The 12,405-nt window shown below is 33.7% G+C and overlaps 1 protein-coding gene across 1 annotated transcript in view; it reads right to left on the reverse strand.

The window, feature by feature from the left end:
- The window catches only part of Ten-m (teneurin transmembrane protein Ten-m), a 540,838-nt gene that overhangs the window by 67,702 nt on the left and 460,731 nt on the right, over positions 1-12,405 (reverse strand). Inside the window, exon 6 of the mRNA XM_089631518.1 lies at positions 5,141-5,191. Coding sequence (XP_089487644.1) covers positions 5,141-5,191 — 51 coding nt within the window. The remainder of the gene's footprint in view (positions 1-5,140; positions 5,192-12,405) is intronic.

A 12,405-nucleotide genomic window follows, 5' to 3' on the forward strand; every position in this document is an offset into this window, starting at 1 on the left:
CAGTTCTTTGGTTTGAAGTATGCACCTACCAATTTGATAACACGAACAAAGATGTAGATAAAAGAGGATGATACTTTTGAAAATTTGATTTGAATATTGAGTTCACCAGTTAGGGGGAGGGGGGGGGAGTAAATGCGAAATTAGACAATTTGGAACGAGCTGAAACGAGTTCGAATCAGATAAGGCAGCGAAGGAAAATACTAAGTCGAAAAACGTTCAAATTTGGCCATTCATCATCCGACGTTATATCGAGGGGACCTGAGTCGGCGGAACGGCAAAATGAGGAAACAGTTTTATTTCGGAGAAAGTTTATCAACTCTAAATTACCTCACTATCTGAGAGAATATTTTTACAACGGAATAACAGTCGATTTTAAGGGCAGTGTTGTTTCTCAATGAAGCATTTATTCGTCAGATTTTATCAGTTTATGGTGATACAGATTTGAACAAAATAGAATTGCAAAAGTTGGAACGCTGGGGGGCTTTCTGTACGATCTTTTCTGCGGTGGGAATGTTATGGGAGGACGGAGGAAGGAGTCGAACAGAACTTAATTAGGCAAAACTTTATAACGGGGGATTGTCAGAGTGCTTGAGCGGGAATCGATGTGAAGAAACGAGACTAATTTAGGAGGGAGACGAAAAACAGAGTTTGATAAATGCACTAATGAAATTTACAAAACACAAGTGGCAGAACAAAATACGTATAGCTGTTGATTAAAATAAGTTTTTTTCTGTAAACTGAGAATATTTTGTCGACTGATAAAAATGATTGGTTTTCGGCTATAAAAATGTCCTGAACAGTGAAAAATAACAACGGCGTCTTCGAAGAGTAATTAATCGACAAACTTCCACTCAAGAAATTAAGAGGGATCTAAGTAAAAGTAAAAGATAGGAATTCCATTTAGAAGAGACAGTTAATTGTCTGAAACCTTTGAATAAAATAAAAGTTTTCGAGACTGTAATTTTTGACGGAGATAAATGTACGGTTGGTCTGATTGAAATCACTCGCGATCCTTCAACGAAAGTAAGTGGAAGGATTTAAGACATTTAACGCCAGAGAAGTTACGAAAGTTGCAAAATTTTAGAGTAAGTATCTCGAAGCAGAATTAGTATTCTGGTCCTAGTAGTTATTTCTTTTACACGATAAGGGCCTAATGGCCGCTGTAGGGGCGGGGACGGTGAGAGAGGGAAAGGAGGTGAGCTTCGGCAAATGGGGCGTTAATAAGACTTAAAATGGCGGCAGGGTAAGGTACTTCCTACTTACGGAGCAATTTAATCGAAAATAAAAGTCATTTCGAAGATCAATATGATTTTGTTTCAAACTAACCAAAATAACCAAAATCGTATTTTATAAATACAAAATGCTGACAATAAATATAAATTACTCGAATTGCACATGAATCGGATTCCTATTACTACTGCTTGAAATCAATAACTATCACCAAACGTAATAATATTTTCATTTGAAGTACTAATTCTTTGAGATGCTATTCACATTCTTATTCGAGCTCACAGTTTTCTCCGCGAACTTTTTCTCCTCTTCAGTCAATACTAATTTCCCAAGAAATACATCTTGCTCGTTTCTTAGAGATGGTACATAAAGCCGCCCTTTTAATCCTGCAATCACAATTCTCCCCAAATAAGATTGTTAACGCGCCGTTACTGGCACATTTGTCCCGCCCATTACCACTCCCGCCCTAGTGCCTTCAGTAGCCCCGATGGCCGCAGTGGATCCACTAGCCCCAGTGGATCCACTACCCCAGTGGCTACATAAGCCCCGCCAACAACGAGTTCCGTCCACCACACGTAACAAGTTAATCTGCCAACAAATTGACCTCGGCCTCATCTGAAGAGTGCACAGCAGACGGAATTAATAACGGATACGTCCCAGACATTTCCTGACTAACTGAAGGGAGGTCCTGAAAGGGGAAACTTCGAGCGGAAAGAATATTACCACAAGTTATCTTCCCATCTTAACTGCAGCGGGTAAGAGCAGTTATCGCGGGGGTAGGTACTTGATTAGTCAGGAGTTTGAAGGAAATCTTCATACTTGGGCCGCCATGGCTACTCGGACGTAACGGTTACGACGTCACTGCGATAAGGCGCCGTTAAAAATAACGATCGCATAACGGCGTTCGTTTGCCGCCGTCAAACGTTAAAAAAATCGCGATATTTATTTTTATACGCAGAAACTCGATTGAAAAAATTAAAATTATTGACCTATTTCATATTATGACACTTTTTCAATCTATTCAGGTAAATTTATTTACGGTTTTGCGAAAAGAAAAGTAGCTACAAAGCTAATGATATAACTACACGGAAAAGCGATTTGGGATACTTTTATTGGAGTTTTTATATGAGTGAAATAATTCATGTTGATAAATAAGTTGGTTGTGTGAAAAAAATGCTTTCCGATACGCCCTTTACAGTAAAATGTTATATATTTAGCTCTCGATTTTTTGGAGTGATTCTTAATACGTCCTTAAGAAGCACGCGAACAACGGACTGATTTTATTTTTATAAATAAAAGTAGCTTTCATTCGTTCCACAAATAGATTACTTTGAAAAAAAACTGAAGGGGTTTATTATTATTTTACTGACGGTTTATATTCAACTGCAAATATTCACTATTTGTCACAGGAACAAAATCAATTTTATTAAAAGCTGAGATGGCAAAACCCCTTAACTCAGAACATGAACTGCATAAATTGAATCAGACGTAGAAATTGTTATTAGTGTAAAAATTGGGCTAGATAATTTAATAACTTAAAATAATTCGTATTTTTTTCGCCGTAGTTTTCTCCAATACGCGAGAATATAAGAAAAAAGTGTAGGCAAAATAGAAAAGCACAGGTCGAGGGAATCCCACCGTATCGCTTTACCAGCCGTCAATTCGTTTTAGTCAAATACATTTTTTCACACCCGTTTTTGGAGAAAATTAGCGCTCGCTGTATAATAATATCGCCGGCGGAATGAAAGGTGGCCGCGCTTTATGAAGGCGTCTGCGAAAAATCGCATTTCAGATAAGACGCCATTTTATTAGAGCGAAAAATTGTGGTTCTTTATCAGAATTTCTTTTTCAATTAGGATTACTTTAGGCTGAATTTGTGGGACGCAAGGGCGGAAGTACTTATGCTAACAAGATTCCTGGCTCTGTCAAGCCACGTGTTGTATTATATTTATACGTTCTACTGGCTGGCTATCGAGTAACGAGTATATGAGAGTGTTCGATCTACCGTTGTCATTAGAATAACCATTGATTCTTACAACTAATGCAAAGGAGAGGTAATATTATGAAATATTGGTAATGCATCTCAATCATGAGGTGTTTAGCAAACGGGGTGAAGAGAACAAACATAAATCCACACTTCTGTTCATACAATAATAAAACAGACGTAAATTCCGGGGTATAAAGCAAAATACAGAACTATGAAAATACGAATACTGCCGAAAAAAGGCAAAGTCATTTTGAAAAAGTTTTTCAAGTCAAAATGAATAATGTATCGTGCCCCGGGAGTTAACTCGCCGGGGGGGTGGGCGGGAAGGGAGGGGAGGGTTTTGGGAGTTATTGAATACACCCCTACTAACGCCTACCGAAAGGCCAAATCATTTCTCGTGAAAGGCCGTGATGAATAGGCCCATTTGTCAACCATTCTTAAAGAACAATTTGCAATTTAATGATCGACACCAATGAAAAAACTTGCCACATTATTGCGGGAATCAAACCATCTAACTTATTGGTGACAGCTTTATTGTACGGTGGAAGTCCGCGCTTCGTTTCCCAGCTAAATGGTCGCAACTTCGGATGCTAACAGACCACATAATGTATTAAGTTTTTGAAAACGTTCTGTTAAGGATATTATCTAGTAATAATTCGTCTTTAAATACTCGTGGAGTCGCATTACAGGTTTCATAGTCTATTAACAGAAACTTTAGCGCATTACATTGTTAACCAGATGAAGACAGTAATGATAAAATAATAATAAAATTATTATTTATTATTATTGTCATTTTAAATACACGTATGATTACGAAAGATTTTTTAAATATTTATATTGAGGGATCAGTAGGATTTATAGGTCCAATTAGAAGTTCTACCGAGCCGTGCCCTCTGATATGAAAATATCTGGAGTCGGTGAATTATTTTCCCATTTGATCTCTGGTGATTTGACGTGTTTTTTTTGTATTATTTTGTATTTATTGTGCTTATATAATGCACTAACATAATGTGGATTGACTAGATGATCATTTGTTGAAAAGTGTGTGGAAGGGTTTAGTTTTTCCTGCGGGGAAGATTTAACCCGGACATAAAGTCGGACAAAAATAAACTTTCATTCATTACTATCTATAATTATATTATATATTTTTCTCTTTTATAATAGTATTATTTTTTTCCGATTTTATGTCTGGGTTAAATCTTCCCCACAGGAAAAACTTAACCCTTCCACACACTTTTTCACAAATGATCTTCTAGGCAATCCACACTATGCAAGTGCATTTTTTTTTCAAATACAAAACAATACAAGAACACGTCAACTCCCCAGAGATCAAATGGGAAAATAATTCACCGACTCATAATTATTAAAACTATTATTATACTTATGTATTCTTATAATAATAAATAATTAAAGGAAATGTGAAATAAATAAGGATACATAAAAACCTCACCCAACCTGGTTAGTGAAATAACTGTAAATGATTTAGACTGGGAATACGCCGGGAATAATGACAGCGAAATAACCTTTCGAAAATTGGCATTCCATTTTGACTACGTACACAAATAATTTGTAGGTCCCAGCGTTAAATTAAATTTAAAAAGTCGTATCCTTTCGGAACGATAAGCCCCGAGGTCACGCGAGGGAAATGTCTGCGAACCCGACGGCTCCGGAAACGGAAGAGCAACATTGACTAAAAAATATTTCCACCATTTTTTCAGCGATTTTACCTTTTTTGTTCGTAAAATAAATAACTAAATTTTCACTCTTTTTAGGTAGCCGTGATATCAACTACATTGCAGAGGTTTGATGCCTAATACCTATTGAATATCAGCCTAAAAACAACATGGATTGACGTAAGGTTTTCTATGAAAGAATTGTTCTAATAACCACATGGACAACAGCAGATAAGAATGTTTCACTCACTTTCTTTAGATCTGGCTCTTTCGCTCGTATCAAAGGCCGACCTCAACATACCTGCAAACAAAAACATTTTATTAGAAAACAATTAATCCAAAGTGACATTCGAACATAGATAATAGAGATCAAAGACTCATGTCCATACCCGTGGTACCTAAATCTAAAAATAATGAAACTAGTGCTCTGAATAGTAGACCTCGCGTCCAAAAAGGTGCGATTCTAATTTTCAAAATTTTGTAAAGAAGTTAATTAAATACCTAACATTTTATATAATATTAAAAAAATACAAGTAAGGTTAAAAAAATGTCCATAGAATCTCAACAACAATTCGTTTTTCAAACTTTCTTCAGTCGGGTACATATGATAACTATGGTTCCATGCTAACTCAACACAATGACTATTCAACACACTTTTAAAAAGTGATAAAAAGTCATTAAAAACGATTTTTTTAAAACTTTACCTCACCTAACCTACTTAACCCAGTTAATAAAGTTTTTATTTCATTACTTTCCATGACTTTATATAACTTTTTAAAGATGTGATGAATTATTATTTTGATGATTTATCCGATCACCGATAACTATGTACCTAACTGAATCGTTTTTCAAACTTTCTTCAGTCGTGTACATATGATACCTATGTACCTAACTGAATCGTTTTTCAAACTTTTTCAGTCAGGTACATAGGTACAATGATACTTCAGTCAGGTAATAAGTACCATAATATTTAATACGAATAAGAAAGTCAAATTAAACATGACGTTTTCACATTTGAAAAAATACTCTTTACTAAACTATTAAAACAGCAACCATCTTAAACTGTTAACGGTAAGTTCAAACATATTTACAGATATACGAGATGCAAAAGGGTCGAGTTAAAACAACACTTCGATACGCCCAGTCTCAGTTTATCCCACAAATCCGAACCTTTTCACAGCAGCGAAATCTGTAAACGAGTAAATGATCAACTATTGCTAACATTTTCATAAGGCCTTCTTGAATTTGAGAAGAATTATTTAATTTAATAATATAACTATTTTTGGGCAATTTAAAAAGAATTTAAGGTTATTTTATTGCATTGTAAAGGGTTTGGAGGATATTTCACAAAAATATTATTTTTAAAATTGTATTTTATTCTAATCAATATTACAACGTACGGTCCGTACTTCTATTGTTAATATTGAAAGAAAATTATGTTAGAATGATGGAAACTGTAAAGTTACCCGAATTGTACGGTTAAGAACAAGGAGGAAAATCGAAAAGGCTAAACACCACTAAATAACCAAAACGTTTTAATTTTATATTCCAATTAGTCACATGAAATCGTGATAACAAAAATGAGCGAGAGTTTTATTATTGAAATAGTAAATGGTCCGGCCGTTTAAGGGTTGGTACGCTAGACCTCGTTATATGCCAGGATATAATTATCACTTTGGTAACAGGCAACCCATTCACCGGGAGGGGGTGGATTTCACCCCAAGTCAAATTTATTACAGATATGTCGAATTAAATTTTATTTATGGGGAAACTCGCCTGCTTAGTATTGATTAATGTTCTCTAAGATATTTTTAAGTGCATTAACGCGTCCCGTTACGTTTTAAATGACTGGGAGAAGGTCACGTTAATTTTATAAATTTTATTAGTACCGTTAATAGTCCTTAATATTACGTAAGGCGTATGTACATATAGGCAGACATAATAAAAGATTAATGTTTTTTGTAGTTTGAAATGAAAATAAAGTTCCTGTATGGCAGAATCAAGTATCACATTCACTGCATCGTGAAGACTTTTACTGTTCAAATAAATAAAGTTCCTGTATAGCTGAATCAAATACCACAATCACTACATCGTGAAGATGCTCACTGTTCATATAAATAAAGTTCCTGTATGGAAGAATAATGTATCACATTCACTACATCGTGAAGGCTTTCACTGTTCAAATAAATAAAGTTCCTGTATGGCTAATCAAGTACCAAAATCACTACATCGTGAAGATGCTCACGGTTCGTATAAATAAAGTTCCTGTATGGCAGAATAAAGTATCACATTCACTACATCGTGAAGGCTTTCACTGTTCAAATAAATAAAGTTCCTGTATGGAAGAATCAAGTATCATATTCACTACATTGTGAAGGCTTTCACTGTTCAAATATATAAAGTTCCTGTATGGCTATTCAAGTACCACAATAACTACATCGTGAAGGTGCTCACTGTTCAAATATATAAAGTTCCTGTATGGAAGAATCAAGTATCATATTCACTAAACCGTGAAGGTTTTCACTGTTCAAATAAATAAAGTCTCTGTATGGCAGAATCAAGTATCACATTCACTACATCGTGAAGGTTTTCAATGTCCAAATAAATAAAACCCCATTGTTTGCTTTTGTCACGTTTCAAAATGGCAAAATATTGAACCATAAACGTGACAAACATGGATGACGTATTGACAGCATAATGCATTTCGGATATCGCAGCGAAAAATCTTTAAATATTGCAATCTGCAAAGATTTCATCTGAGGAATGCGATCTCGGATCGTGCTGCAGAATCTTATCCGAGGGCCAAATGGGCAACTTTCAAAGATAAAGCAAAGAATTATGGAGAGGCAATTTAGTGAAGCATTTTTGTGGCTGGCTTATGAACTACAAAATTTCGATTTAAAGCATTTGATATAAAATAATTTTTCATGCAATATATTCGAAAACCAAGTATAATGGACCATCTATTATTGGATTGTAACTTGCATTACAAATCGCCAAAATTAATGTTACATAGGAATTGTAACTTGCTTTACATATCGCTAACTGAATGTTACATAGAATTTGTAACTTGCATTACATATAGCCAAACTTAATGTTACATAGGATTTGTAACTTGCATTACATATCGTTAAACTTAATATTACATAGGATTTAGTATTATGCTAGCTCTAACTTCCGAATTCGCCCGAGATTACAATCCAATTCCATAAGTAATAATAAAAATAAGTTTTCAGTGATAAATGTAATATAGTCCTAGGAATAATAAAAACGGTGTTAAATGAATATTTCCAAGTTTTTTCTTCCCGTGGCCGTGATTGAATGAGAAGTTGAATTATATTACATTAGAAACAAATTAGAAAGATAAATGGTTTGCAATATTCACGATACTAGAGTTCATCTTTTAAGAATGAAAAACCATTTTAGTTGTGATTTAAATTGCGTGGCATATCGGTATAAATGAAGAAAAGTGCCCGAGGTTTGTCTTTTTATACAATTCCATAGTTTATTCCGAGATTGATGAAAGCTTTTGAAAGATATGGAAGGACCAGCTTAAAGCAAAATTTTTATACTTATTGATGAAATTCAAAACACTTTTAAGTTTTATTCACATAAATAAATAAAATATTTTTATTGGAATAACTTTGCAGGTTATACGCATAAATGTAATAAATCATTGAAGAAGAGGATAATTATTAATTAATCTGAACAAAACATGAAAAAGATCCTATGTTCGATTTCCAGTTGAGACCTTTCCATTTTAATTTTTCTGTGTCTTGTTCTCTTTCATGATTCGTTTAGATTTATTAGTAATTTATCACCGAAATGTGAAGTCGTGTTATAAGGTCAATCAAGCTGAAAGGACTTGAGTGAAAATGCCTTGAGGACTCTTTAAACCCTGAAAGAATAAAATACAAATTAAGAAATAAGTTGGATTTCATGAATAAGTTCCCATAATACCCCTTGATCGTGCACCGCGACGTCTACTAAAAGATACGTATTATATCATTGAATCACGTCTCAGTGGTTCAAAACTAGCTCATTTGTTGGCAATATGTATTACGAATATGGCCACATACGATGACTTCGTGATGCAGAATAAGAGCAGAGACAGTTCAGCCTCTTTTTACCCGACATTTCGTCATGTGGAATCGATAAAGTTAATCCGATTTGAATGAATTGTGATATTGGTCCCGAAGCCTAAGATTATTTGATAAAATATCGGAAACAAAGATCACGATCAAATTACTAAGCGATCGTAATGATAATTTCAAAATAATAAAAACTTGCGAAATTTTAGAATAATAAATAAACATTTTGAATGTCCTAGCAATGATAATTTTCCAAACTTCATGTGTGAATTGGTAAAACTTGGAATTCAATTGCCTATCAGTATACCTTGCGTTGTGAAATTTAATATACGTTAACAAAATTTATTTATAAACAGGGCATTAAGGTAAGACAAACGATTACTTTTTATTATATACATCTGTTTTTGCAGTGCCGTTGTATAGAGTTGATGAATGTATAGGCGCTAATAATAATAATAACATAGTATTTATATAGCGCAGTTTTGTGTTGTTTCATTTCAAGTGCGCTTAGCTATAATAAACTTAAAAATAAAATTTCCTATTGTGTTCCTTTAAATAAAAATTAATAACATAATATGAAATAAAGAATAAACGGTTTACACAAAAGCAGAGAATAAAATTTAACAATAACAGTGCTATTTTAGTAGAGGACAACAATAAAAGACAGTAACAGTGCACGAAAAATAAGAACTTTAAAATTAAAATATTATATTAAACAGGAAAGCATTAAAATATTATATAATAGGTGGACATTAAACATAGATATACGATAAGGAGGAAACCGAAACCAAACAATTTCCGGAAACTTCAAAACCTGGCGCTCCTATTCTTAGGAACCCATACCCTACAATAATGTGATCACTATTACCAACTCTGTATTGTTTATTCTCTGATGCTCTTCTATTTGTAATCATCTGTACATGTATCTACCCCCATTTTCTGTATTTGTTAAAATAAGTTTGTATATTCCATGTAACAGCAGTTTCGCTTAAAAAAAACATTTTGATAAATAATTTGTTCCTTGAAATATATATATTACACAGGTTCTTATTTTATAATTTTGTGATTACCTTACCAACTCTATACTGTTTATCTTAGACACTCTTCGAGAATCGTATTTATGTTTGTTTACTCTCATTTATTGCATTTTTTATAAATAAGTTTGTTTCTACATGGAAACCATAGTTTATAAAAAAAAGTGAAAAAAATCATTCTTAATGGGTGAAAGCTATTTTTATTACTAAAAAACATATGCATGAAGCCATGTTTATAGCTAAAAAATAAATGTATAGACAGTACGCAATATGGCAAACAAAAGGGAGGTGAATTTATTCTAAAGACAAAAGTGAACTAAATGTAATGGAAATAAGATCTATATAGAGTGGCGTGTTTGTAGGAAAACAGTTTTCCCAAGAATTTATAAAGATAACCGAAATGAGTGCAACGCCGACGTTATTGAGGAAATAATTATTTCATACTATGTACATACTAGTATAGAACAAATGTACCGAAAGTATAAAGAAAATCGAGTTAAAAGGGAACGTTTTAAGAAGACGGCACTTTCAAATTATGCAGATACTTAAGTCATTTATATCACAATTTATTTAGAAAAAAAAGTAAATATTCACAAGAGATAAAAATATATTACATTTCATATCAGATATCACTTTTTTTTTGTTTACCCAATTTGTAGAGAAATATTCTTGGGTCAAACTGGGGAGCTAGTCTATGTGCTTATATAATATAGATAATAATATGTATAGTTACAAAAATAGAAAAAGAATATTTTCAAAAATACTGTAAAATACTACAAAATATTGTACAATAAGAAAATTAAATATAATTATAGAGACAGAATATCAACAAAAATCAACGAAAAATCAACAAAAATATAAGTAACAATATAAACAACAGAAATAAGCAACAGAATATAATATCTAATATAATATAATATCAGTAATATCTGAAGAGTTCGTCAGAGGAGAAGTTCGTGTTAGAAGGAGCAAAGATTGTGTTACTGTACAGAGTTGTATTGCGTTTCATCCCCTTTTACCCTCGCCGTAAAATGTCAGAATAGTAAGTTATAAAATATAATATGTACATACGAGTATATTACGAATTTAAAAGTAACAAATATCGAAAAACAACAGTTTATTGAAGATATTTAAAATATAACTTTTAGTACATTCTATGTATAACCATGTAGTGTATACGACGTCAGCATTTCATCGTCGTTTGAAAGATTTACAGGCTCGCCTCATAAGAAAGTCATGGCTAGATTAAGTCTACCGGGTGGATCCCCTCCCCCGTGCGCCCCCGGCTACAATGCGCCAGACTCGTGCAAAATTAAACTGCATTGTTCTTTGCACCGGGCTGGAGGTGGTAGCAGGGCGGGTGGCACCGGTGGCAAGGGCGCGAGGAGTACGGTGAGGGACCGCGATGCCGTTGCCGGTGGTCAGGCCAACCATTGTGAGCGACGTTGGCGGAACTCGCTTCCGCCGGAACTCGGTTCCGGATTCAAATCAAAGCGAATTTCGGGTATGGTGAAAAAATTGCTTTCCAGACTTTGACTAATAATTATTGGACAGTCTGGAACGCAATTTTCAATGGGCGATGCTGAATCTACAAAATATTCGAGCCATCGTAAAAGACAATAATATCATTATCCATATTGTAGAATTGTTTTTTAAAACTAGCTGTACCACGCCACGAGTTGCTGAGACTAAGTATATCTGTGCAGACAGAGAAACAACAGCGCGTGTTGCTTTTACGTCCAACACATGGTACGTTATTGGCATTAAAAAAGCATTGTTATCCAATAGATGGCACTGTTTTCCAAAGAAAACATTTTTTTACCTGTCACAGGTGACATCTATATAATAAAGGTATATAAAACACACACGTATTCGAATGCAACGTAGTGTTAACATTTCAAACAAATTGGTGAAGATCTTTCTGAGATAAGATAAGATTTTGATCAAACGAACATTTACATATTTGTTTATATATTGACCGGTCAGTGGTTGAGTGGGCATAGCGCTTGGGTCTCACCCGAGCGTCGCGTGTTCAATTCCTCGGCTGGCTAAGTCCTCCATCCTATATTTTGTAGATATTTACATGCATATGCAAGGAAATATAAAGAATTTACTTTTTTTTTGTAATTTTTTAATGATATTTGATTAAAAATAATTGTTTCAGGTTTACAACACCATGTATTTAATAAAAATTAATATGAATAATTTACGTATGAAAAAATAATAAAAAACCTAAAAAAATTTCTCAAAACTAATAAGTGTACCGGAAAAATACGAGTTATTACATATCAGTATTGTATTATTGTATGTACTTACCTAAGAAAATCAAAATAATAACAGCAAAACAAAACTTTAATTCTAACCTCCAACCAATTTTCGAGAATCTTCAC

This window comes from Hesperophylax consimilis, chromosome 5 (assembly GCF_061612785.1).
Source record: "Hesperophylax consimilis isolate HC1 chromosome 5, BYU_Hcon_1.0, whole genome shotgun sequence".
Classification (NCBI taxonomy): Eukaryota; Metazoa; Arthropoda; class Insecta; order Trichoptera; family Limnephilidae; genus Hesperophylax; species Hesperophylax consimilis.